Below are 27,897 nucleotides of genomic sequence, written 5' to 3'. Positions count from 1 at the left end.
ATAAAATATCTTTAAATGTTTCTTATTTCTATAGAGAATCTATTCTATCATATGACAAACATGCTACGGGGTATGGTAAAGTCTAAGCAGAACTCTTTCTTCATTTTGATTATGTCTCAACTTGATTTTGATTGGGACTGTAAATGCTTTTTATTTGGTTTGGACCAGCTATAGAATGGTAAGTAGTGCCCAGAAATAATCGTAAAATTGACCTATTTATAAACTTTGTGTAATTATATTGTGATTAACATTCGTTTATTTCTCTTTCGAAATGGTTGCAATTGACTAGCCATATAAGAATTAAATATAGACATAACTCTAGACTCTAGATTAATGAGTTAAAACATGTCGAATAACAATTGATGGGTAGATCTAGCGAATATATTTTTCCTGGTATTCGAACATAACTCAAAATTTAATGAAAGGGACAACGACGTGACTTTAAGTATTTATTTTTTATTATAGAAAAACTTTCAAGTGTCAAATATTAATTTAATTTATTACATTTAATTTTATAGCAGATATAGCACTGCTTACTTCAACTCGTCCTTGAACCGGTAAACTGACTAGCTATTACAAAAAATATATCAAAATTATATGGTACAAAATATCTTGATTTTATTTTATTTTGTTTTTCCATTTCACTTTTACTCTTCCTATGTGAATTTGCAAAAATATCGCTTCATATTAAAGCAAAAATTTCTGGGGCAATTAACCTGTTTTTTTTTTTTGTGTTTTATTTTTTTTAAACGTAACAATAGCTTGAAATGAATTTTGTTTTGTATACAAGCAAAGCAATACAGTAATATTGAGCTCTGAAGGCCGATGGCGATAAAAACAAAACAACAAAATGACAATGGGACGAATATATGTGACAGCAATATTGAGTATACGACACGTTGGACAAGTGTTATTCCTCTATTATTAAAAAATTTATGACAAAAAACTCTATTCATTCATAACTTTTATGAAATTAACAAAAAATCAAAACAAAATCCAGTTATGACAAATAAAAAACCAACAAAAATATAAAAAAATTAATCCAGTAATGGTAACGACTTTTGTATACCATGCACCAAGTACATTTGTAATTTTCATTTTTCACATGCCTTTTTATCACATAGACACTCTGGCGCCGCCAACAGTCAGCTTGGTTTTCATCCGATTTTTATGAAATTTGTGAGAATGATAGATATTGAAATGCCATATTAAGGTGCGAATCTTCATAGGAGAATATAGATTAACAGGAAGGGAATCAGGGGGAATGTACATGACTACATAACGAATTTCATAGATATAGCTTATTTGTTCTATTCTTCGACAATTTAAGTGTTTCTACAAACCGATATGGCCAAATCGAATCGGTTATTGATGGTGATCAAGAATTTATATATCTAATGCGGTTCTTCTGTTTTTTGCATGCATCTGGTTGAGTTCGATAGACAATTTTCCAGTAGAAGCCGACCTAAAGATACTCTATACTCAATTCCTATTCATTGCTCTCTTTTCCCGGTTACCGTTACTACAAGTAAGAGTAAGGGGGTAATGACATAAAAAAACTCCAAAAAGGGAAAACAAACAATAATAAAATTAAGGTTAAATTTTGTTTACGTTTTTAAACAATTCATTAAACACATTAATTATATTCATGTGCATTAACAAGCGGAAACCTGCTACTATTTGTAATAAATATAAATTGCACTTAATTTCAATCATTCATTTCTCACACTTTTTTGGACGGGTTTTTAAATTCCCTTTTTATTTTGTGCTCAATTGAACACGTCGAAAACTGAAAACTGGAACCGATTAAAATGTCAAAAGTTTTAACTGGCCCACCGGCCACAACTAAAGTAATAGTTAGTTAGTTAGTTATGTTCAACTGTGTGTTGGAATAGATTAAAGTTGTTTCTTCATAATGACGTCTCGCAGAGAACTGAAGAGATGCGAGGGTTACTCTAGAAATTGGTTGATCTTGAATAATGGAATTCAGTTTGTTAACGAAAACTATTAAACTGTCCTACGCATAATCATTCTGGTGACGTTCTTCGTCTTTTTTTTTTTTTTTTTTTCTTCTTATTTGCTTTTTGGCAATAGGCCAGCCAACTAAATCATTTTTGGTTTGGTAAAAACATAAAACCAAAATATAAAACACAATGTTTCAAATTCATTATGGAACAAAGCAAATCACGTTTTTGGCACATGCATTTGGTGCCCTTTATGTTTGTGATCACGAGACAGTCTAATGATCAATCCATGAGTAGGAAATTTGAGGAAGACGAAAAAAAACTTGGATATTAAATCATTTTATTCTTTTACTAATTGCAAACGAATTTGTGAAAATATTTTAGAATTCAGTTCAATTCACTTGGATCATAGATATTAGATATTATTGATTTTAGTCAGAAGAATTACTCTTTACCAAATGGGAGTAGAGATTGAATTGTTTTTAGTATTTTGAAAGAGAAATAAACCAAAAAACTTGTTACCTTTTAGAGTATTAGAGTTGGAGAAGACCTTAATCGATATTATTCAAGTATTTATATCTATATGGGTATATAAAACAAACAAATTTTTGACTCCTGAATTGTTTAATTAAAGTTTTAACACAAATTAACCATAATCATTGACACACTGTGCGTATACGTTATGGATGGCTAAATAATAGGTGGCAAAAGGTCTAAGGCGGGAAATTTACCACTGCTTAAACCATTATACTTACCATATTTTATTATATTATTATCAAAAGAAAAGTCATCACGTTTGTTGTGAACTTTTTGTTTGTTTTGAATATATCTAAACACATACCTTTATTTAATGAATTCAAAAATTGTGTTAAATTCTTTTTTTTTTTTTGTTTTTTTTTTTTCCTTTTTCTTTTTTGTTATGTTTCTCGTTCATTTTTTTCTTTTTAATGCTCTCTTTTATGTTTTTTTTGTTGTTATCTTTATCATTTTACGTTTTTTCTTCTTTGTTTTTATTTTTTGTTTTTTTTTTTTTGTTCTCTCCTTGGATTTTGTGGTACATTTTTGTTGTTTTGCAAATTTCTCAATATTTTTGAAGAAATTATCCACTTTTCACAGAGTTTTATCTTTTGCTGTGAATGTTCTGTGCTCTGTCATCTATTTTTGGTAATTATATAGATTTTGTATGACTGTTTTTTTTCTTTTTTGTTTGCTTTTCATTTTTTATATTTCTATCGTCATTGCATTTCATTAGATCTTAAGACGATTTTATTTTTCATGTTTTTGACCCTTAATTTCTTATATTTTTGCTTTTTTTGGTTGTTGTTTTCTGAATGTTTTGTTTTTTATTTGTTGTTGAAGTAAAAAGTTGACTCAAAAAACATTTATGTAGTAAAGAGAGAAACAACGCAACACATCATTTTACAATATATGTATGTATGTATGTATGTATATGTAACGTATGTTTATGTGTATGTATTTTCTGTACCTACAAATACATATAGATCTATCGATCAATCGGTTGTTGTAGTTGTTGTTGTTGTTGCTGTCATGAGTGTCTTGATTTGTCGTGATATGATGGTTATATATATTATTATGATCCTTATGTATGAGAACTGAGAACATTAACTAACACAATCTGATTTAGTGATTTCTCTCGCCCTCTATTTCTATTTCTCTCTCTCTCTCTCTACGTCAATTTCTTTATCCTCAATTGTTCATATTTTTGTTTTTAGCGGTATATGCTTGTGATAGGTATATATATATAGATATATATATATATACTATATTCATATATATTTATATACATATATGAGTTTATGCATTGGTGATAATTATAATCAGTAATAATCAGTAATAATAATAATAATAATTATAATCAGTTTAATTCATTTTGTTTAAATCTATAAATTCAATTATAATGCACTTAACTTTCTTCATTTAACATATTTTACGATGCGTATGTATGTATGTGTATGTGTGTGTGTATGTATATGTATATATGTGTGTCTATGTAGGTGTTTGAGTGTGTGGTTCAAATTCATCTCTTGCTTGCTTGTCATCCTGTTACTGCATACACATTGATTTTATCCTTTTTTTTTTGTCCTTTTTCATATATATGTAAATATTTTTTTTGGTTTTTGTTTTAATATAATTTATATAGAATTGTAAATATGTTGTTTTTTTGTTAGTTTTTTTTTTTTTTTTTTTTTTTGTAAATAATGTTTATTATATTTTTTTTTTTTTTTTTTGTTTTGCTTTGTTTTATTTCAACTTTTTACCATTTGCTTGTACATTTTGCGAATATTTTTCTGTTTTTTAATACTTATTGTAATGCAATTATGTATGTTGTCTGTGTGTGTGAGTGTAAGTCTGTGTATGTGTATGTTGGATTTACTCATGCCTTGATCTATTTGAGATAGAATTTCATCATCAATTCAATTAACGCTTTCAAGTTTAGTGCTGAATACTAAACTTTCCGTTGGCCTTCTTCTTATTTCTTTTTTACACTGAATTAGTTTGATCTAGTCATATAACTCAAACATCTGAAAACACACTCGGTTAGTCAGTCAGATTGCCAAGACAAAAAAAAAATAAATAAAAAAAGTATGTGAATTGGCTGAATGAAATTTTGGAGATAAAATGTGGACACATCTCTCTCTCTCTGTCTGTTAATAAAAGTAATTAAAATTTTAACAACTTATTTTTTCTTTTTAGTTCGCATCGGAGCAAGAATGTCAAAGATATGACATCGGTGAGTTCAGACGAATATAATATTCGATATTTGATTTGTTTTTTTTTTTTTTTTTTTTTTTTTTAATGTTGACCTTCTTGAGATATGTTTTAGAGTTACTTAGCAGATGTCTGCAGAGAGTTTTTCATAGATATAACAGCCATAATTTGCTTTAGGTGCCTAAGAACCTGAAAGGTAATAAAAAGTCAAGGTCAAAAGGAAGGGGGCGAAACGTCTAGTGTATCCATTAAAGTAGATATTGGCAGATAAAGTTGCTGAAATTGTTTTCTCTAGTCGATCCATTAGTTGATGGAAGACTTTTAAACTTTATTTAGTTAAAACTTTGCATTATGACAGACAGACTAACGAGAGGCTTCACAATTAGGATCCAATTAATTGAGATCCTTTCTCCGCATTTGTGTTTGTGTTTTGGTTTTCCTTTTTTTCGAGTGTAGAAGATGAAATTAGTTGTTGTCGTGTCATTTTCCTTTTGCTATTCATTTTCTGTTTTATTTCGTTTTTGCTTTTGTTTTCGTTTTTTTTTTTTTTTTTGTATAGAATTGTAATACACATTTAAGAATTAGTTTTGCTTTTTTGTATTTTGTTTTAAATATTATTGTTGTACACAGATAAACAAGATTAATTTCACCTATGGTATAGGTTTTTCTTTTTTGTATTTTTTCACTTTTTTGGTTTTTATATTTTATTTTTATTTTTTGCTAGCCACATTAAATACCCTTTTTTATGTGTTTGTATGTATGTGTGTGTGTGTGTATGTGTATATATATGTGAGAGATTTTCTTAGTATGTTTTTGTTTTTTTCATTTTCATTTAGTTGCTAAAAGTTTTCTCATTTTTTGTTTTGTTTTGTTTATATGATCAGTGCTTCATTTCTGTTTAGAGTCCTTTATGTGTCAGTGTTTGTGTTTATGTGTAAGTGTGCAAAAAAAAAATTACAACTAATTTTTACTCAGTGTAATTTTGCTGTTTCTGTTTTGGTTTTCGTGTTTTTTTTTTTTTGTGGTCTTATTTGTTGCTGCATCTTTCTACACTAGACTACACACTGTGCTAAGCATTTCACTGTTTTACTTTATCTTGAGTTTTTAAGTTTTCTTTGTTTGTTTTTGAAAATTTCCCAAAAATTGGTGGTTTTGAAACCAACTGTTTTTCATTTACATATATATATTTTTTTTGTCAATATCTTGGTTTTTTGTTTCCTAATTACTTTATTAATTTGGTTTTTTCTTTAACAAAGAAAATTTTGACAAATGATAAAGGATACAAAAAAACAATTAGGCAAACAAAAATTTGCACTAAAAAATTGGCACTAACTTTTTTATTTTTTTTTTTTTACTTTTGGTTTTTTTTTTTTCTTTGTTTTTGTTTCATTTTGTTTATCCAACCACAATTGTAACGCAAATACATATACATATTTGTTCAAAAAACAGTTTGCTAGATACATTAGGCATTTTCTTTCTTGCGATTTACCATTTGTCATTCTTTGTTTCTTTTTATGTTATTATATTTCATTTATCATTTTAACATATTCTCTGTTCATTTTATTTATTGAAGCTCTAGTTATATGATTGCCTTGCAGTTTTTATTTTGGTTTTTTTTTTTTTTTTTCTTTGTTTTTTTTTTTTGTGTTGTTGTTCTTTGTGTGTACGAGTGTTGTTTGTTATTTTTTCTTTTGCAATTTGTAAATATATTATTAAATATATTTATATATATTATTTGCATTTGTGGAATCAGTTGTGCAAAATAAGAAGAAGAACCAAAGCATAACGGGGAAAAACGTGGAAAATCGAGTGAATTAGACTTGTTTGTGGTGAAATTAGTGCTTAAGAGCGAACAAAGAATAAAACCAAAAAACAGGCTACGCAAACAAAAATGTGTGGCATCTTTTAGGCGCATGCCCCCAGATGCAGGCAATGTAATTTCTTGCCCCTGGCCTATAGAAATGAAAATTTGCAGTTTTCAGGATTCTCTTAGACAATATATACTCACATATATGTGTAGATATATATGTATTCACATATACTGATATATTGAACCCATATTATGCATTTCATTTCATTTGCAACCATTTTTTTTGTTTGTTTGTTTGCCATTTTCCTGTAGATATCCTTCACATATTTGTTGTTGTCTAGTTTCTTTTGTTTTTTTGGCACACTTTTCTTACATTTCACTTGTTTCTGTTGTCGGTTTTAGCAATGTTTTTTTTGTTTAGTTTATTTCTTAATATTGATTTTGTTTTTGAAGCTTTTCTTAGCTTTGTTTGTTGTTTCTTTGTTTTTTGTTTTGTTTAAATAAGCTCTTTAAAGTGCTGAACTTGTTGTAGCTTTTTTGTTTGTTTTAATAATTGTGTTTTGGTTTTTTTTTTTTTTTTTTGGTATTTTTTTGGTTTTTTATATTAGTTTTATTTATTTCAGAAAAATGAAATTCCATTGAAATTCGTATAATTCCTATGTGTTGTTCCCCCCGAAGGAATAAAGAGCAAAAAACGAAAAAACATTTCCATTGTGTGCTTGTGCTTCGCTTTTATCTGCTGCTTTTATTTAATTTTATATATATATATATATTTGTTTGTTTTGTTTTTGGCCAGTTTTTTTCTCTTACACTTCTTATCCTTTTGCTCTTTACTGATCATTTGTCTATTATTAGTATTATTATAATGTTTTCTTTTATCGTTTGGCACAGTTTTTGTTTGTTTTCTTGCTTTTGGTTTAGCTACAAACATTTTGCTTGGGCTGCTGAGATTCCATTCTTTTTGTTTTCCATTTCTTTCCAACATCTTAATTAAGAGTTATGTTTTTTTTTTTGTTTAGTTTTATTTAATTTAATCTTATATTTTAAATATAAGTTGATCCCAATTGTTCAGTTTTATCAATTTAATGCTGCAATATCCATTATCTTCATGATGATATAGATTCAAGTGTTCAGAGAGAGTTGTTCATCCATAAAGATAGATATATATATACACATATATATACATATGTATATGTATGTGTACACACAAATATACACACATATGTATAGAGAGAGTCTTACGATTAGTTTATCCATTTGTAGTTAATAATTTCTTGTTGTCTTGTCATTAATTACACATATACAAACACACACATATACAACATGTTAAACAGAGATTTTTTTTGTTGATATCTTTTTATTTTTTTTGGTTTTGTTTTAGTTTTTTTTTTTTTTTTTTTTTTAGTGTAATGCGCCAATTTCTTGCCTTAGCCATGCCAATCTCTATAACTATTGTCTGTGTAATGAATTTTTCTTTTGTTTGCCATTCTTTATATTGGAACATTCTGTTTTAAAAAAGGAATTCGAAAATTTGCTAGAACCAATAGTCTTAGATGTACATATATGAAGAGAAATCCAATGAGACTCATCGAAAACGATCAATATGTTGTTCTAGTGTTGGAAAATGTTTATTGAATAATAATAATGGCCATATATAAGCAAGTTCCAGAAAGTTTCATAAATTTTAAATCAATAATGAATCAGCAAAAGTCTTCGGAAAAGAAAGATACATTTTACGATATCTGTATGTAGGTAGATAAGTATTTCAAACTTTTAGAGCTCCTTTTATTTAGCCTGCAATTGTTTACAACAAATCCACCGATACAACTGAATTCAAAAAATATCGTTCTAGAATTGTCTCTCGTTGGCCCAAGCAATTATCGAATGATTTCTAAAACGGAATGTGCTTTTTCTTTCTGATTTCGTATAGAGATGTAGTTATGTATATGTAGTTTAATCATTTATTTAGTGAATAATATTTTGGCCTTTCCATATATATATATGTATGTATGTATATGTACGTATGTATATATATATATATATATATGTCTGAGAAACCTTTGGCTAGTTTCCTTTAGTCTAGCCATGCCTATTTTGTTGTATTTTTATTTTTTTTAGCTGCTTCTTCAATTGCTTTGATGAATTGGAATACACGTAGTTTTATATCCTTTTATTTTGGCGGATTTTCGTGTGAGTCTTGTCGAGTCAGCTACCTCCTCTCTGCCCCTGCTATAGGGTGGGGGGAGAGCTATGGTAGGAGGGAAGCCGCCTCTATAAACAGAACAATCAGAATAAATGAAAATATGCAAATGCAATTTATGTATATGGAGAAAATATCCATCCATCTGTCTACTCTTGATTTGTTTGTTTTTTTTTTTTCGTTTTTAGTTTCCTTATGGCCGTCTTTTTGCACTTTGCTTTTCTTTCGTGGCTATTTTCATGTGGTTTTCCTTTTCGCTTGCCTTTGCCTATGCGCAGAATTTGTTTTTCTTTCAGTTTTAATTTTATTGTGTTTTGCTTAACAATTTCTAACACCAATATATTGATTGAATGCCTTTTTGGTTTTACATTTTAATTATTATAATATTTTGTTGTTTTTTTTTTTTTGTCTAAATTAAAACATTTTCTCTTTTATTTCGTATCGTTTTTCGCTTTTGCATTTCATTTTTTTGTCTGATTTTTTGCCTTTTTTTATTTAATTTGTTTTCTTTGTTTTTGTTTTTTTTTTTTTTTTGTCTCTTTTGGATATTAAATAAGAATATCTAAAATACCTTAAAATTTAGCTTCCTTTCTTTTGTTTTTGCCTTTTATATATGTATATAAATATGTTTGTTGTTTTTTTTTTGTCTACGATTTTTATTTATTTTTTTTTTTTTTTGTTGCTTTCTTTTCTTGCCTTTTTGGCAATCCTTTCATTCATTTATTCCATGCGTCAATCCATCAATATGTCAAAAGTGCCTTAAATGCTTGTTTTTCATACTTTTTTGTTTGTTTGTTGTGTTTTTTGTTTTATTTCTTACTTATTGTTGTAAAAATGTTGTGAGCAAATACACTGAGAGAAACATTTATATGTGTGTTCAATATAATGATATTGTTGTTTTGTTTTTTTGTTTTTTGTTTATTCGGTGTTCCAACTACTTGCAGCTAACTTGATTAGTTCAAATAATTGTTGATCTTTTAAATATATATATACATGTATATATATAAATATATATATATATATATCTCGTTTGTTATTATGATTTTCATGTGTTTCTTTTTGTTTTTTGGTTTTTATCTAAGTGTAACGGGCAACTCTACTACAAAGTGGTTCTTCAAATAGCTTTGAGCAAATTTTGTATATCTGTTGTTGTTCTTGTTGTTGTTGTTGTATTTTTGTATTTACTTTTGCTGGGTCGGTCAATCTCTAAAAGGGATAAGTTTCATCATCTATACATATATATAATAGTTCATAATATTTGAAAGTGTGTGTGTGTGTGTGTGTAAAAGAGAAAGAGTTATGAAGATCATGTGATGAAAAATTATAGAGAGAGAGAGAGAGGGATGAATAAATATTCAGGCTGATTAACATATTTAACTAAATTTCATACACAAATATTAACTAACAAATTGGTTTTCCGACTATATATGTATGTATATTATTACGGGGGTAAAGTAAAGTTGAGAAAATTCTTTATGGAAATTGAAAATATGAAAGAAAATTCACATTGTTGTTGCTTTCTTTTCTGTTTGTTGTTGTTTCTTTTCTAATTTTCTTCTTTACTACTCTCCCTCTCTCTATATATATACTTTATTCATCGTTTACCTTTGTGTGTGTGTGTGTGTGTGTGTGATGGGGCAAGAGTGAAATTTGCTTGGTTTGGTTTGGTTGTTTAAGGCACCATTAAAATTGCTTTTCTTACACGTATTTTTCCTTTGCAAATTTACAAGTTTTCAACAAAAAAAAAAAGTTTTTCTTAATATTGTATTTTTTTTTTTTTTTTTGTTGATGTTGTTACATTAATTACACACATATATTTAGTAAAAATTGTTTGCGAAATTTTGCATATTTTTTTTTTATTTTTTGTATTCGTTTTTGAGCTATATAATACACATAATAATTTTATACCCTTGCAGAATTTAAAGAGATAGATAGAGAGAATTTATGAGTCTTTCGATTAGAAAACTTTTTAAACAAAATCGGACAACAATTGTTCGAAGGACATATTCATCAAGAAGAATTTATCCTTTTAAGGATTGAACTAACAAAATATACAATCAGCTTGTTTTAGTTACTTTTTTTTTAGTTTCCTTTGTGAAATAGGCACTTTAAACTGCATTTCGGGATATAATACGAGACGTAAGAATTAAGGATCAATCGGATCAGCTTAGCTTAGGCTTTACTCCAAACTTCCGTGTCAGTTCTAGATGAAAGTGACATCTATGAAAAGGAGCAGCAATCCGCTCCTGTCATAACTGTTTTTAACCTCTTTTTAACTTGAAGATGGAGATTCAAAGTGCATATACACTATCAACTGCAAGAGTATAGAAAGTTCGGTGTACCGAAATAAAACTTTTCATTGGTTTATTATATATCATGTTTTCTGTTATCTTGTTAAATTTAATTTAATTAACCTTATCCCTTATAAACCCAATTAACCCGCCTCTAGTTGACCCGCCTACAATTAGCCGCCGTTGCTCTTAGTTTTTTTGTTTAAGTTTGGTTTAGTTTTGTAACTTGCGCAAAAATTTACTAAATATTTCAAATACAATTACATTACAAGTTTACAATAATAATATATTTAATTTATGTATATTTTATATATATATACGATTCATTTATATTTATAATACGAATTTACTATTCGTCATTTTGCCCATTTGCCTTTTGGTTTGCTGTGGTTTTTTTTTTTTAATTTATCGGTTTTTTTTTTTTGGTTTCTCAAAAAATGATTGCTTCAAATTGTTTGTCCTCAGCGAAAATATTTGTCACTAAAATCACCAAATAGTTTTTCCATTTGTTTCGCTTGATATATGTATGTATGTGTTGTTTTTTTATTTGTCGCAAATTACTTTAACTTTTTTTTTTTTTTGCCTTTTCATTTGTTGTTGCTTGATCCTTTTAGCTCTCTCGCTCGCTCTCGCTAGATCGTGAAGGCAGAGTGATGTTTAGTTTGTTTAATTTGTTTATTTAATTATTATGGTTATTTTTGCTGTTGTTGTTGTTGTTGTTGATCGTCTTGTCGATAGACATATGTATTTTCATTTTTCTTATGTGTTTTATAATATTTAATCTCCATTAACAATTTGTGTTTCCTGTAATCATGTTTTATTTCATAAGTTTTTGTTTTTCACTATCAGCAACAAAAGAAATTGGAATAGTTGAAGAAAATCTAAATACACTTAGATATATAAGATATATAAAGAAATTTCTCATCAATTCCATTTCATTGTGTGTGTGTGTGTGTGTGTGAGGGGGAAGAGGGGAGACAAAAATAAAAAAAAAACCAAAAAAAAAAAAAAACAATTAATTGTTTGTTTGCTTTTTACTTGTTTCTCCTGTGGGGATATGTTTGTCTTATATTTTGATATATAATATATATGTATATATATATGTTAGATTCTTTGCTATAATGTGGTTTAGTTGTTGTGTTGTTGTAACTGTATCAGTATCTGAGTATGTGTGTGTATGTGTGTGATTAATATAATTACAATATATGTAGGTGTGTGTGTGTGTGTGTGTGTTTTTGTGATTGGATATGTATTATTTAATTTGTATAATCAAAAAATTTGACACATTTTGGCCTTTGCTTCAGCATTATCTTCTTTTCTTAGTTGTTTCTTCTCTTCTTTAACAGCATTCTCTGTTTACATCTACATTCTCTCTGCGGTCTGCATTCTTTCTTCTCTTCACCTTCTTTTTTATTTGACACGTTTTAACTTTTATTATTTGCAAATTTCATTTCGTTCTTGCTCCTTGTTGATTTTTACTTTTTTCATTCATTCGTTAATTTATTTTTATAAATCGTTTTATTTGTGTTTTTTTTTTTTTTTTTTTTTGGTTTTAACTGCCCAAGCCTACTATTATTTATAACAAAACTTGAATAAAAATTTACAAATTAGTTTTTTTTTTTTTTAATTTTAACATTTTGAAAATCAATTTATTCTTTTCTTTCTCTCTTGGTTGTTCTTTTGTTTCTCTGTGTGTGTGTGTGTGAGTGTGAGTGTGTATATGTATTGTTTGTTGTTGTTTTTTTTTTTTTTTAATTTTTATATATTTTTTTTTTGTATGTTTTGCGTATAAATTTAACAGCTAATAAATTAAAATTATTACATTAAAATTTAAATCCATTATTTATTTATCTTTTTTCATCTTTCCTCTTCACTCTTCCTCTTCCTCTCTATCTCTCGTTATTTCTTTCTTTCTTTGCATTAGAAAAGTCTTTTTTAATCGCCGCAAAAAGTGCTTAAAAATTATTATTGTAATTTGAATTTGAAATAAAAACTATAACAATTTCAGTTAATTTGTTTTTTCATTTCATCATTTCATTTTCTTCTTTGTTTTAGTTAATAAAAATTTGGCTCAATATTTCAATTTTGTGTGTGTGTGTGTGTGTGTGTGTGTGTGTGTGTGTGTGTGTGTGTGTTGTTTTTTTTTTCAATTATGTAATTTGTCTATGTTTTTGTTTTTTTTTTTTTTAACTAAAAAGAAAAATTCAAGAATTAATTATCATTAACTAGTTGTTTAAATTTTGTTTAGAATTTCTTTTTATTCAATTTGGAAAAAAAAAGTTTAGAAAAATAAAGAAAAAAAAAAAAAAATTCATAGTCATAACTAGATTTTAATTTCAATGATTGACTTCTAAAGTTTTGTGTGTGTGTGTTTGTGTGTGTGTGTGGGGTGTGTGAATCAGAATTTTGCACATCAGTCTAAACATATTCAAAAATCACAAATACAATTTCGATAACAATTACAATAATAATATTATAATAATAATAATAATAATAATTAATAATCATAATTAAGACGACAAAAAAAGAGAATTAATTAATTTTAGAAAAAAAAAGAATTATTATTATTATCTGAAATATATATGTATATACATATATGTATATTTCTTTCTACACACACACATATACATATACATATATGTATGTATAAATGTTGTTAAAGCAAACAAAAGCAAAGAGTTTTAATTGGTTGCTCCTCTTCTTCTCGCTTGGCCAGGTTTTTTTTTTTTTTTTTTTTTTATTCTTATGTTTTAATTTTTTTTTCTTTTATGTTTCTTCGTCTTTTGCTGGATTATGTCTGCCTTTTTTTCGGTTTGTTTAATTTCTTTTTTGGTTATGATGTAAAACTTGCTGTCAATTGTTCTTAAAAATTAACTGCAATTGGAAATTTGTTGTTCTTTTTCTTTTTTTTTTAGTCATCTCATTTGCTTTTGTTTTCTTGCTTGTTGTTTTCATTTCGTCACATTTTCAATCTCATCATTTTATCATTTCATCATGTATTATGTATTTTGTATATGTATGTATGTATGTATTGTGTGTGGATATTATTTGTCTTCAATTTAAATGTTTTTGTTTTTTTTTTTTGTGGTTTTTTTTTTCGTTTTTTGCTTTTGACTAAACTTACAATTAATTGCTGTTCTGCTCTTACTCTCTGAGAGGTCGTCGCCTGCATTTAAGAAACGATCCTCGAAAAAACTGTTTAAAACATAAAAAGTTTTTTCTTAAATTGGTTTTCTTCTTTTGCTGCTTTCTTTGTTTGTTGTTATATTTTCTTTTTCAATATATGTTTGTTTTTATTGTTTGCTGTGGTTTTCTCTACATTTTTTTTTGTTTTGTTTTTTTCTTCTATTCATTCTTCTTTGCGGTAAACTTAATGACACAAAAAAAAAAAAATTATAAGAGTATGACATATATATTATATATATCAGAATTAATAAGAATCAATGAATAAATATATAACGCGTATGTATGTATGTGTATGTGTCTGTGTGTGTGTGTCTGTGTGTGTGTGTGTGTGTCGATTGGTGAGTTACTGAATATTATGAATGAAATTGTTGTTGTGTTTGTTTTTTATTCTTTTTTTTCTTCTGCTCTTTTCTTACATATTTGCTTTGCCTTTTTCGTTTTACTTTTGTTTTCTCTGTTTTGTTGTTTGTGTTTATGTTGTATTTTTCCTTTTTTTTTTTTGTTTAATGTATATAATTTGTTGTATTGCTTATAAATTAACATTTTCTTCTTTTTATTTATGTTTTTTATTTTTTGTTTTCCTCTTTTTTTTTTTTTTTGCTTAGACGTTTTCTCGCGCTGTCTAGTTATAGGTTGCGTGTGTGAGTGTGTGTGTGTGAATGTGGTGTATGTGTGAGTGTGTAGATGTAGATACAGCCCAGTCCCAGTTCCAGTGCCAGTCCCAGTACGAGAGTCTTTCCTCTTTGTCCCATGTTTTTGTTTTTTGTTTTTCATCCTTGTTTTGTTTTTGTTATCCTTAATCATCATTATTCATCTTTCCTCATTCCTCTCCTCGTCCTCCCACAGTTCTTGCGGTGCATTCGAATTTGAAGTTGTTGTTGTTGTTAGTTGAGTTTTATTGTGTATTGTTGTGGCCCCGCCGCCCATTTTAGTGTATGGGCGTTTTAACAATTGCACTTGGGGCAATATAATGGTAGCCAGGTATGGGCAAGCCAGCGGTCTCCATTGATATTCTATATAAAGAGAAAACCAAATGTTAATTAGTAATTTGTTCTTTATTTTTACCCATTTATTCTAAGCAAATTAAAAATCTCCTTCGAGAAACTAACTACAACACCATTTAATAATGCCGAACCCATTAAAGGATCATAGATCAATAAATGAACTCAGATTGATCCTTTTTTTCTCTTATTGTTATTTCTTTAGAAAATATATTCGATATTTTTGCATATATAAAGTTTTATATATATTTTGATTAGATTACTGAACCGACTATAACCAAATATGAATTGTGTCTCTAATCCCAGAATATGGTATAAGACAAACTCCTTGGGATGGAAAATTTATCCCTTGAAGCATGCAATGGAAAATTCTGATAATTTATAAGCAATGCTTGCAATAAAGATCATGTTTTAGGTACCACAAAAAACAAGATGTTTCACTAACTATTGCATATCTTTGGGAGCCATCCCATATCCCTAAAGATTTGAAGGTTTCTCCTCCACCAGTGTTTTGTACATGAAGAATGTATCTTGAGATAAAGTTATTTAGTTTATAACAAAACGCGAAAGGGATTTTGTTGTTTTACTTTTATTATTCCAATCATTGTTTCATTATAAATTATGTTTTGCTTGCTTGGTTGTTTTTTTTCTCTGTTTTTCTGTGTTGTTGTTGCTGCCACTACTGTTATGTTTTTGTTGTTCATTTACATATATATGTATATATATATATATATAATCGTATTCGTAGTTAGAATCGAGGCTACAGGTAAAGCTTTTCCTATATAAGTATGTATATTATTGTATGTAAGTATATGTGTGTGAGTGTGTGTGTGTGTGTGTGTGTGTGTGTGTCCCTAGGTATGTATATATAAGAATTAATTATTACATTGATCTTGTTTTTGCTTCTTTTTTTCTTTTGTTTTTCTTTCACGTCTCTTTTCGCTTCATCATTTGAAGAGATCAACTACATTTTGTATAATTGTGGCATATATAATATATAAGTAATTAGATTTCGCATAATTATATATACTTTTTTGTTTTTATATAGAGTTTTGGTTATAAAATCGTAAGCCCGCTTAAAACTTAATGTGTGTTTTTTGTATGGGATAGAGAATTAGCATAAAAGAGTGTATAAGTGTGTGTGTGTGTGTGTGTGTGTGTGTGTGTGTGTGTGTGATGTAAGAGTGTGTGTGGGGATAGGGAAAAAGAATAAATAGGAAAGAGAAAGAAATTATGAGAATTTCCAAATACTTTTAAAAACATTATATATATGTATATTTATATATATGATGTTGATTTCGACCAATTCAAAAATAGAATTTGGTTTACAATTTAATATATTAAAAAATAATAATCATAATAATAATCATAATAATAATAATAAGTATAATAATAATAATAAGTATAATAATAATAATAATAAGTATAATAATAATGATAATAATTGAGTTGTATAACAAAATTTACAATCGTATATATATTTATAATTTTCCGATAAAAATAATAGTTAATTTATATATGTATGTATATGTATGTATATATTGTTATTATTAATATAATATATTTGTAAATGTATGTGTATATGTGTTTAGTATATAATAGAAATGTGTGTGTGTGTGTGTGTGTATGTAAATGTAGAATGAATATCGACTTAGACGACAATCAAAGAATTAGAGACTTCAAGTCTAATACATTAATAACTTTTGCTTTCATATTTTTCACTTTTTTTTTTTTTTTTTGTTTCCTTTTTTTTTTTTTTGTGGCTGTTTCTTCTATAACCTTCTGCCTTCAATTGGCTTCAGTTGGTGATTATTCAAATACATGTAGTATATAATATACATATATATGGTAAGTAATTTTTACGCTCATTGCGTCGATTGCGTCAATTAGAGCGAATTGGTCCATAAATGGTCATTGTACACACTGGGATTGATTTTGCTTTTTTTCCATTACATTTCATTTGGATTACAGAGATGCATATAGACATATCTTGTGGGAAAGGGACAAGAAGAGTGTACAATGCATGGGGATTTATTTCAGTATTATTATTATTATTATTATTATTATTTATTATTAATGTGTTTTTTTTTTTTCATTTAGTTAAGCTTCTTACAGAAACTTTTCTTGACGAATGGCTTTTTCTTGATTTTTCGCAAAACTAACAACTAAATTCTAATATTACAATTAGGAGTGTATAGGAGAGTTGTAGAGGAGTATGAGGAGGAGTAGGAGAAGAGGAGGATAAAAAATACACTTTTATGTTGAATGTGCATAAATATTGAATTGGAGAGAGGATCGAATCGATCGATTGATTAATGGATATATATAAATATATATAAATGTATATACTCTATGATACAATGAGAGGTGAATATATAAGATGGAAAGATTAGATTGTAAATGAGTAAATACTAGGGGAGGAAAGGAAGGGGTTATATATAGTATGTGTGTATACATTCTATAAACTTGTTAATTCTTCATTCTCATTAATATTCGACTTACTATCTCGCTCTCTCTCTCTCTTTTTCTAGATTACTTGACTATGTATGTATCTATATATATATATATATATACTTCAAAAAACTGTTCTAAACTGGATGCGTATTGAAAAATTTGGCAAATTCTATAATTATTGTAGATAAAAGTTTATCAATGTATTCTTTTTTTTTTCTCGTTTTCTTGTTTTTGCATGAAAGGTAAGAGGGGGGGTATATACGGGTATGGGGAAGGGGGGTCGGCTTATCCTTTCTTACTGCTGCCAGTTTTAGTTGGTCACTTGGTCAAAAAATTTATTTGCTGCTATTTTGGATTTCCCTTTTTCTCTCCTTCTCTACATATATTTATATATATATATATCTATGTATCTATATATACATATTCGATACACACAATAATATTGTTCAAGTGCTTGATTATACATATATATATATATATATATATATATTATCTATATAGAGCTGCCCTACAAAATTCTTGGCTAATCCAATTTATATATAAAAAAAAAAAAAAAAAAAAAACTAACAACCGAATTAATTTTTGTTGTTGTTTAATTAAATATTGCTTAAGTCTATATAATATAGAGAAAACTACTACAACTTTCGATCGATACTGATGTATGTTCTGCACTATGCGCTATATATTATACATATATATAATATATATATATCGTATGTATAATCGTATATTTGTAAAAAACTGTCTTGAAAATGTTTCGAATACAAATTTTTGGATTACCATGTAAGAATACGCGAATTATTTATACAATTTTTTTGCACTCATCTTTCTTCATTTCTTTTTTGTTTTTCATCTGATTTTCCTTAGATTTTTTTCCAATCTCGACTTTCTTTTCATTTTTTGGGGTGCCTTTTTTTTTCTAAATCTATATCTATTTCTTCAAGAATCTAAACTCTAAAGCTGTCGCAACACTAATTCTTATTCTCATGATCCGAGAGATTAGAAACTATCTTTCTGTTTCGCTCTCACTCACTCACTCTCTCGCTCGCTCGCCCACTCTCGCTCTCCTAAGCAAAGAAAATCTTGTTTTTGTTTTTTGCGTTATTTTCTTCATACTACTTTTGCTCTGTTTCTCTCGTCTTATTCATCATAGTATACTTTCAGGCTTCTATTCGCCTAACTGCTGCCTGTGAGGGGCTTTTCAGATGAGTGGGCCTAATCCTAGTAGGGATTAAATTTATTACGCGGCTTCTCCGATTCACCAAGAGTTTCGGTCTGATGCTGACGGAAACGTGAAGTGGCATAATGGCCCTTGGCACGATTTACACCGGTTGTCTGTACCGGCGGTCCGCCGGGTGTATTGCCCCCCATTATTGTTACCCAATGTGGTCAGACTGAGCAAGTCTAGAGCACTCAAATTGGATAGGGCACTCAATGCACCCGGTTTGGTTAGCAACTGAAGGGCCGATGCCAATGGGCTGGCTGCCAATGCCGCAGCTGTCGCTGGATTGATCGCAGAGGCGGCCGCTGCGGCGGCCGAAGCGGAGGTTGCAGATGACGCGGAGGTGGTGCCATTTGTGGTGGCGTTGGTGGCATTGCCTGCGGCTGGTGCTGTGCCACCTGTGCCATTACCAGATCCTGTTGTGTTGTTGTTGTTGCTGTTGGTGGTACTGCTGCCATTGGTGTAGCTGCCATTGCTACTGGCGGTGCTGCTGTTGCTGCTGCTATTACTTCCATTACCACCGCCGCTGCCTCCACTTAGAGTCACTGTGAGGCAGTTGCCCGAGGCGCCACCGGCTGTGGTGCCATTTGTTCCGGTTCCGGCTCCAGCTCCGGTTCCATCAATGGCCGTTGCCCCGCCATTTTGTTGCTGTTGGGCTGCCTGAGCCGCCTGCTCTTGAAGATTGGCCTTCTGCAGCTCAACACTGTGAAAGAGGAGGTGGGGTATTCGGGATTGTTGTTGTTGTTGATGTTTTTTTTTCGTTTTTTTTTTTTTTTTTTTTCGTTGGGATTGGTGGGTAGATAGAAAGAGAGAGAAAGAAAGAAAGAAAAAAGAGGAACAAATTTTTGGGATATTGTTGTGAGGTAATGGTAAGTTTTTCAAAAATATTTTTTTTTTTTTTTTGTTTTTGGTTTTTTGATTTTGCGGAATTGAGTTGATATTATTACTTTTTTTATTTTTTTTTTTTTTGGTGTTATTTAAAAAGGTTAAGGAGGTTTTTTTGTGTGGAGGAAACGGAACGGTGGTACGGAGTTTACGGAGAGTTTTGAGTTTTTTTTTGGTTTTGGTTTTGGTGGGGCGTTCAATTTTTTTTTTTTTTTTTTTTTTTTTTTTTTTTTTGGGTGATAGGATAAGAAAGCTTTTGGTGGGCGGTTGTTGTGGTGTTTTTTTTTTTTTTTTTTTTCTGGGATGAAGAGATGGACCGAAAAGAGTGGGTGGGATAATTTGTTGTAGAGTCTTGTTGGGTTGATTGGATTTTAGTTGGATTTGGTTTGGAGTTGAACTGCAGATTTCAAAATTGAGATAGAAACAGTGAGCGACAAAGAGCAACTGGCTCGGCTGGCTGTCTCTTGGTTGGTTTTCTTTTCAATTGATTTATTTTTGTTTTTTGTGCTTTTAGAAGATGATACCAATTAGATAGATTTAATCCATAGTTGTTGTTGTTGTTGTTGTGTGCGTTCTTTGTGGCGCTTCTGTTGTGGTTCTTGTTGTTGTAAGTACAAAGTAGTGGTAGTTAAAAGTAGTAGGTAAGATAAGTACTAACTAAATTGTAGTTGTTGTAGAACTAATTGGTAGCAGAGTAACAGTTAGAGGAGCAATATGCGCCGCCTGCTTCTTGCTCGATATATATTTTTGGTTCGATCCTTTGATCCTTTTTGGCCGCTGCTGATCTTAGATGCTAATTATATATATTTTATATACATAAATAAGAGATTCAGAGAGAGAGAGAGAGATAGAGAGAGTTAAGCGCTAAGTGAAAGAAAAAGTTTTGTGTGTGTTGGTGTGTGTGTTTGTGTTTGTGTGAAGTTGTGGGCAAAAAAAACTATGGATAATTTATTGTTTATTTTCGCCGAATTGCAGTTGTTGTGTTTTTTGTTTCTAATAAGGTTGGGCTTACGACTTATAGACTAGATTTGATTTGTTGGTGTTGTTCTTGTTGATGTTGTTGTTGTTGTTGAGATCTTAACCTAACCCCAAAACCGTTGTTACATGATGTTTTTATTTCATTATTTTTTGAACGCGCCGCCGCCGCCACAGACTACTGAGAGGAGACCGCGCGCGACCACCTCCCTCCCCTCCTTAGACCTTCTTATTTCTTTTTTTTTTTTTTTGTATTTTTCTTTCTTTTTTTTTTTTTTGGTTTGTAGATGTCATTTCAATTCGACAAAATGTTATATTTTTAACGAATTAATCATGAAAATACATATAGTATAGAGCAATAGAAAGACAGAGACAATAGACAGAGGTGAAAGAGACAACACTCTCATCACCCAGCACTTACCTCATATTGATTAAGTATTGAGCCAATGCCACCGAATCCGGATTACCACTAATGGTTATGGTACGATCAGTATTGCCGCCCTCACGCTCCTCACAATTGGAGATCCTTATCATGGCCCCGGAGATTTGGCGTATTTCTGCAATCTTGGTGCCACCCTTGCCAATGATGCAGCCAATTAGATCATTCGACACGGTCATCTCGTGCTGCTGTTGCTGGGCACGATTCGCGTTTGCTGTACGCAATTGAGATCCGGCCAGGGCAGCCAATGCTGCTGGATTAGAGCCTACACATATGAAGAGATGGGATTAAGGATATTTTAGTGAGAGAGAAAGAGGAAGTGGGTCCCAGTTGGGTGTGGGCGAAAAGTGATGAGAGTAGGGGATGGATAACTTACCTGTGTGATTGATGCCACCAGTGCTGGCGGGATTCATTCCAGCTAGACCCAAAGCAGCCAAACTGGCCAAAGGATTCTTGGCAACCTGTTTTGCGCCCATGTGAAAGTGTGTTCGTTTGTGTGTGTGTGTGTGTGTGTGGTATTGGTGTGTTTTTATGAAAGGGAAGGGAAAAAGAAAATGGAATTAGTCAACTTAATCATGTTATATATATATATATATTTGTACTATTTAAATGTATTTTAATGTATTCATATATGTAGATAGAAAGAAAGAGAAAGAGAGAGATTGATAGTTTGATATAGATAGAGAGAAAGGTGGTATGGACATATACATATATATATATATATATATATGTATATATATATATGGTATCATGTTATTAATGGGTACTCTGATTAATCAAATATACATTATATATATATGTATGTATATATATATCGTTATAGGTATATAGTGTAGGCATATATAATAATATTCTTTGGTATGTTCTTGGTTGGTTGATAATAGTTAGTTTTGGAACTGCTTCTGGTTCTGGTTAGAGGAGAATAACAAAACACAACGAAAACAGACAAAAAAGAGAAACGAATGAAAAGATGTACAGAAAAAAAGCAACAAACTAATAAGAAACAGCGAATGAAATGCAAATCAAGATGAATTCCAAAATATATAACGCAACAAAGCAGAAGAATAGATAAATAAATATAAGACGATATATAATGCATATATATCTTTCCTTTACATACAACAAATATGTACAGCTTTTGTGTATGTAAGTGTGTATTGCGTGTATGTGTGTGTGTGTCTGTGTGCGTGTTTGGCAAATGTTAACTGATTGTTGTTTCACTAGGTTGACAACATTTATAAGAGTGGCGAAGCCAAGAAAAGATAAAAGGGGATAAGAGAGCAAGGAAGATATACGAAACGGACAGACAGACATAATACAAGAATAAAAGACCAAAACGTATAGAAGAGGTCCTCCCACATTTTATGACGAAAAGGAAGACAGACACAGACATCTAGATAGACAGATAAAGATAGAGAGAGAGAGAGGGGAAAAAGAGAGATATACATATGTACACACATAGAACATTCATTTGCTTCCATTCGAAAGTGTTTTAACTATCCAAACATTTTGATCTTTTAAACAAAAAACTATTGCATACCCCAAAGGGGATTCTTGATCTCGATCTTTTGCAAGCTTACTTATTGAACGAACTTGAATTTCACATTTGCAGTCATTATTTTTAAGGGAAATGCGATCTCTTACTCAACCTCTAGGTGAAATAATTATTAAGAGAAAAGTCCACCCGCCAAACAAGTTTCCTTTCGTCCATTTTGCTTTGGTATTCTCTTTGCAGCTCCTTTGTTTATTTGTTATTTTTCTGGTCAAAAGATTCCTGTTTAGCTATGTTCTTTCATATAGACCTGATTTTTAATATAAAAAACAAAGTTTTCAATTGAATTTGGCCTTCTCGCCTGCCGTCACCTGCACTTTCATCCTCCTCAACTTCTCCTTCTTTTTATTCCTTTTTTTCACCAATGACACCTACAGCAAATTACACAAACACACACACACACATGCAGATACGCACACATATAGACAGTTGCTGTTTGTATCCTTGCCTATGACTATACAGATATACATATGTATATACATTTATATAGTTTTCAAAGTTTGTGTATAATATTTGCCATATATATACATATGTATGTACATAGGACAAGCAGCAAACAGAGTAAATGAAAAAGAAAAGGACGTACTAGAGAACGCAATGCACACACATACACATACACACACGCGCGTTTTATAAATTAATCAAATCAAAGGCAACACTTGCAAAATAAATTTTGAATAAATACATAAAATTGCAAAACAAAAAAAACGTGTGTGGTATGTGTGCGTGTGCCTGGTTAGGGTAAGGGGTGGTAATGGGGTGGGGGTTGGGGGACACACAACAAATGCAATAGGGTAAAATCTGTTATAAATCATATACATATACATGTATGTTTGTATGTATGTATGTATATAAGCAATGAAGAGCAGCAGGACAAGAGAATGCGGCTAAGGGGAAGGAGGCCAAGGGTATGAATTTGTGTGTAGTTGTATCTGTATCTCTGTGTATGTGTCTGTGTATGAAACTGAAATATTTATCAAATGCGAAAATATGCGAATTTTAAATCAAACCAAATAAAACGAAACAAAACACGAATGAAACATGCGATTTGGTAATATTTTAAGTTAAAAAGTAAAAAAAGAACCAAACCAAACCAAATAAAAAGACACTGCACAATAAAGAGAATGTGGGGAAAAGGGGCAAAAAGTCATAGGAGTAGCAGGTATGGATTAATATTGTAAAAATTGTCATAAAACAAGGCAGGGCAGGGCAGGGGCGGAGGCAGAGCAGGAAAGGGCGGCATAGTAAGAACTTGAAACAATTTGCAAAAACTACAAACAAATTACAAAAACTTTAACTAGCCAACACAAAGAGGAAACAAGTAACACTGGAAATATGGAGACAGAACTATATATGTACATATATATAGAGAGAGAGAGATACAGGGAAGTAAAGAATGAAAGAAAGAAAGAGATAAGCGGCGGCGACAGAGGGCAATGGTAACGATAATAAGAAAAGGAAAAAAAAATGCATTTGATGGCTTTTGGAGGTCCCCAAGTTGCCTGATTTTTAGTATTCCCCCACACAACACAAACACACACACACACACAGAGTCAGAGTGAGGCAGAGACAGAGAGAGAGCGTGAGGAGGAGGAAAGTAGGTTTAACTAAAAAATCAACAACTTTGTATGGTCTTTAGGGGGTAGAGAATGTGAGCAGGGGGGAAATTGTGGTTACAAGGACTGTTAATGTTATTGAAATGTGGCCAACAGTTGCGACCAACACAGAAACACAAACACACGCACACACACACAGACACCAATGGGGGATCGTAAAAGAAATGCCAAAGGTAGTAAAAAGGTGGCAACTCTGGTGGGCGGTGGGTGGGAATAAAACGTGTGTGTGTGTGTGTGTATGGACAGGTAAGAGGAAAGTTTCATAGCACTAAAAAAAAAAAAAGGAATATATAACTAGAAATGTGAACACTACTGTGAAATAACATGGGTAAACGATATACACACACATACACAAAAGGACACACAACAAACAACAGCAGCAGCAACAGCAGCAGGAGAACACACACACACACAAAGGATGAAGAAATGTATAAGAACTGTAACAAAACTAAAGGTGAAAGGGGGGGTAGAGAGAGAGAGAAAGAGAGAGCAGGGAATTTAACCAACTACGGGGAGCGAAACAATTACAACTAGAGCTAACAATACGGGTGGCGGTGGAGAACAGGGCGTAAGGGCGGTGGAGAGGTTGGAAATGAAAGAAGGGCGGAGGGTAAGGGGAGCAAACATGCCAAATAACCATGCTTCTACAAAACATTTCAAAATTCTTTTACTTTCGGGAAACGGTTTCGGTTTTCGGTCATGTTGCGGATCATGTGAATCGATTGAGAGCGGGTTGAAAGAGATTCTTGGGTGAAACAGTGGGCGGTGGGCAGTGGTGATGGGGTAGGGGAATGAGGAGGTTGGAAAATAAAACCAGAGAATTATAGCAAAATCCGACAATTGCTTTTCTTTCTCTCATCGATTATGGGTTTGGGGTTTCTTTTTTTTTTTTTTTTTTTTATATAAATTTATTTATTTTTTATTTATTTTTTTCCTTTTTTTCGAACCAAAAACTCACATCGGGCATTTGCTGTAGGTGATGGTGATGTGCTGGCACCGCTCCTGGTAAATGTGCCCCCTTTAATAAAGGATCCGTAAGGCCTGAAATACCAGCATGTAGGCCACCGGTAGCCAAGGCCAGTGGAAATACTGGGCAGGTCTAATATGATTGGTAATATTTTTTTTTTTTTTTTTTTTTTAAGATTTAAACGTATTGCAATTGTGTTTGTATAATGGTGTGTGTTGGTGTGTGTATGTATGTGTGTGTGTGTGTTGGTGTGTGTCAGAATTATGGCCAAAGAAGAAAAAAAAAGAGAGCAGAAGAACAAAAATTGTTTACCAAACATAAATATCTCTTCCAATTTGTTTAAATACTTTTTATTGTTTTTTTTGAAAATTTTGTTTAATTTTCTTTTTGTTTTATTATTATTAATATATATTTTTGTTATGCTATGGAAAGATAAAAAAAAGCTTATCAAGTCGGAGAGAGGCTTTCGAACATAATGGAGAGAGATACAGAAAGATGGGGAGAGAAAAAGAGAGAGAGAGCAAGATTGGAATGAGGAGGATATCTAGGAGAGGTCAAAACAATAATTCACAGATTTTCTAAATATATATAATTAATAAACGATATTCGCAGGATATAAGACATAAAGGCAGAGCAAGAGATGGAGAGGGCAAGGAGAGTGGGTGGCGCAAAGTAGTAGAAGATGAAGTGGAGAAAAGGAGCAAACAGCTAAGAAAACAAAATATATATGTATATATTAAGACAGACAGAGAAACAGAGAGAAAGAGAAAGAGAGAGAGAGAAATGGAGGGAGTAGTTTAGCTGGGCGGATTCGTAGAGAGCGTCAAAAATATTGGTATTCGGGCAAACTTCGGCTGGTGACAGGGCGGGGCGAGGTAGAACAAACACCATGGAGAGAGAAAAAAAAAAACTGGGCTACATAATATACTCGTAAATCAGATGATCGTGGCTGGCAGTGGGACAAAACGGGGGGAGAAGTGAGAACTGTGGAGGAAGATCAACAAAAAGAAATGAAAGAAAGCCAACTTTTTCTTAATGGGCTCAAGAGAGGAAAATAGTGTACCAAAGATCTTAAGGATTCCAATGAAATGAAAGATGGACTAATCGTCATCTCAAAATGGCACAATAATATATATTTTAATTATTAACTGTGCCTAAAAGACTCAGCCAAAGCTCATGGAGGCATTTTCTAATGGATTGGCAAAAGATAAATAAAGAATAAAAAAAAAGTAGCCAACACCCATGAAAACCAAGGACCAAAACGAATGTGGAAAGGTTTTTTTTTTTTTTTGTTGGTTTGAGACATAAATGGAGATAGACAGGGGAGAGAGAGCGAGTGAGAGAGATAGTAAAATGGATGGTGATTGTAAAACTAAATTTTTGATTTATTTGCGACATTTTTTGCGACATTAATTGAATTTGATGTGACAACGACGACGGCAACAACAACAACAACAAAACTTTTTATTAGATTTTTCAAAAAAAAAAAAAAAAAGTAAAGAAAAATGAAAAACTTTTCCTTGTTGTTGCTGTTGTTTGTTGGCAATATCTGGACGCGAGGGTGGCTCTTATTGTTGATTGGTTGGTAGGTTGACTATTTGTTTGTTTGTTCGTTGGGAGCTCAATTAAAATTTTTTGTAATTTTAAGATAGACATTTTTGCTACATATCATATATATATTTATATGTATGTATGTATGTAGTATATATCTATAGGTTTTTAAAGTGATGTAAGGGCTCGGGCAGGACGATTTTTAAATAGTATGTTGTTGTTGTTATGTCTGTTTTATTCGTTCTCATCTAAAAAATGGCTTTTACTTTACTACAGACAGCAACAAAAAACGAATCAAAATAATGAAAAAGATTATGGATATACATGGATATATGTCTATAGTTGTTATAGAGAAGGTATATGGTAGGAATACCAAGAATAAAAAAAACATACGCAGGATTTGGTGATAAATATTTTGTTGTGGGTAGGGTTTTTCCTTTCTCATCTATATATGTATGTATGTTTTATCGGGTATATAATTCGATTATATAAAAATAAGAGACAATTGGTTTAAATTGCTTTCGTTTTTGACTGGCGCACTTGAAGGTTTTTTTAGTATATTTTGATTGTGGATTGTGGTTGTTGAAATCAGGAGGAGGAGAAGGAAAAGAGAGAGAGAGAGAGATTGGCGGAGACGTAGGCGGAGAGAGAGACACAGAGAGAGAGAGAGAGAGAGAGAGGGTGAGTGAGACTGGTGTAGTATTTTGAACATACTTCTCCACGCACGCTGCCAGCGAGCCCTTAGAATGAGAGAGGGAGAGAGTGATGGAGAGACACTAGGTGAGAATGAGCAAGATCGAGATTTTGGAGAGAGAAATGTCAGGAAATTAAATGAGAGTGAGGCAGAGCGAGGGAGAGAGAGAGAGAGATAGTAAAAATTTGTATATATTTGGCATGTTATTCTCATCATCAATCCCATGTCTCCTGCTTTTCATTCTTCTCTCCACATTCTCTCCTTTTCTTTCTCCCCTTCTCCTTCTCATCCTCCATCTCCTCCTTCATATTCTTCACATCACATCACTCACTCGCCTCGCCTTCGAAGGAGAACCCAACA

The 27,897-nt window shown here is 31.0% G+C and overlaps 1 protein-coding gene across 3 annotated transcripts in view; it reads right to left on the bottom strand.

The window, feature by feature from the left end:
• Positions 1-5,380: 5,380 nt before the first annotated feature.
• The window catches only part of mub (poly(rC)-binding protein mub), a 38,196-nt gene continuing 15,679 nt past the window's right edge, over positions 5,381-27,897 (bottom strand). For 2 of the 3 annotated variants that reach the window (XM_068286574.1, XM_068286575.1), the window contains exons 7-9: positions 21,534-21,618; positions 21,140-21,422; positions 5,381-15,194 (exon numbers count right to left, since the gene is read on the bottom strand). In XM_068286574.1, coding sequence (XP_068142675.1) covers positions 15,110-15,194; positions 21,140-21,422; positions 21,534-21,618 — 453 coding nt within the window. In that variant the 3' untranslated portion in view covers positions 5,381-15,109. Of the gene's footprint in view, positions 15,195-21,139; positions 21,423-21,533; positions 21,619-25,283; positions 25,425-27,897 lie in introns of all 3 variants that reach the window. The other variant, XM_068286573.1, reaches the window with a different exon arrangement.

This window comes from Drosophila tropicalis, unplaced genomic scaffold (genome assembly GCF_018151085.1).
Source record: "Drosophila tropicalis isolate 14030-0801.00 unplaced genomic scaffold, ASM1815108v1 contig_443, whole genome shotgun sequence".
NCBI lineage: Eukaryota > Metazoa > Arthropoda > Insecta > Diptera > Drosophilidae > Drosophila > Drosophila tropicalis.
This window is presented reverse-complemented; position numbering and strand designations above follow the sequence as displayed.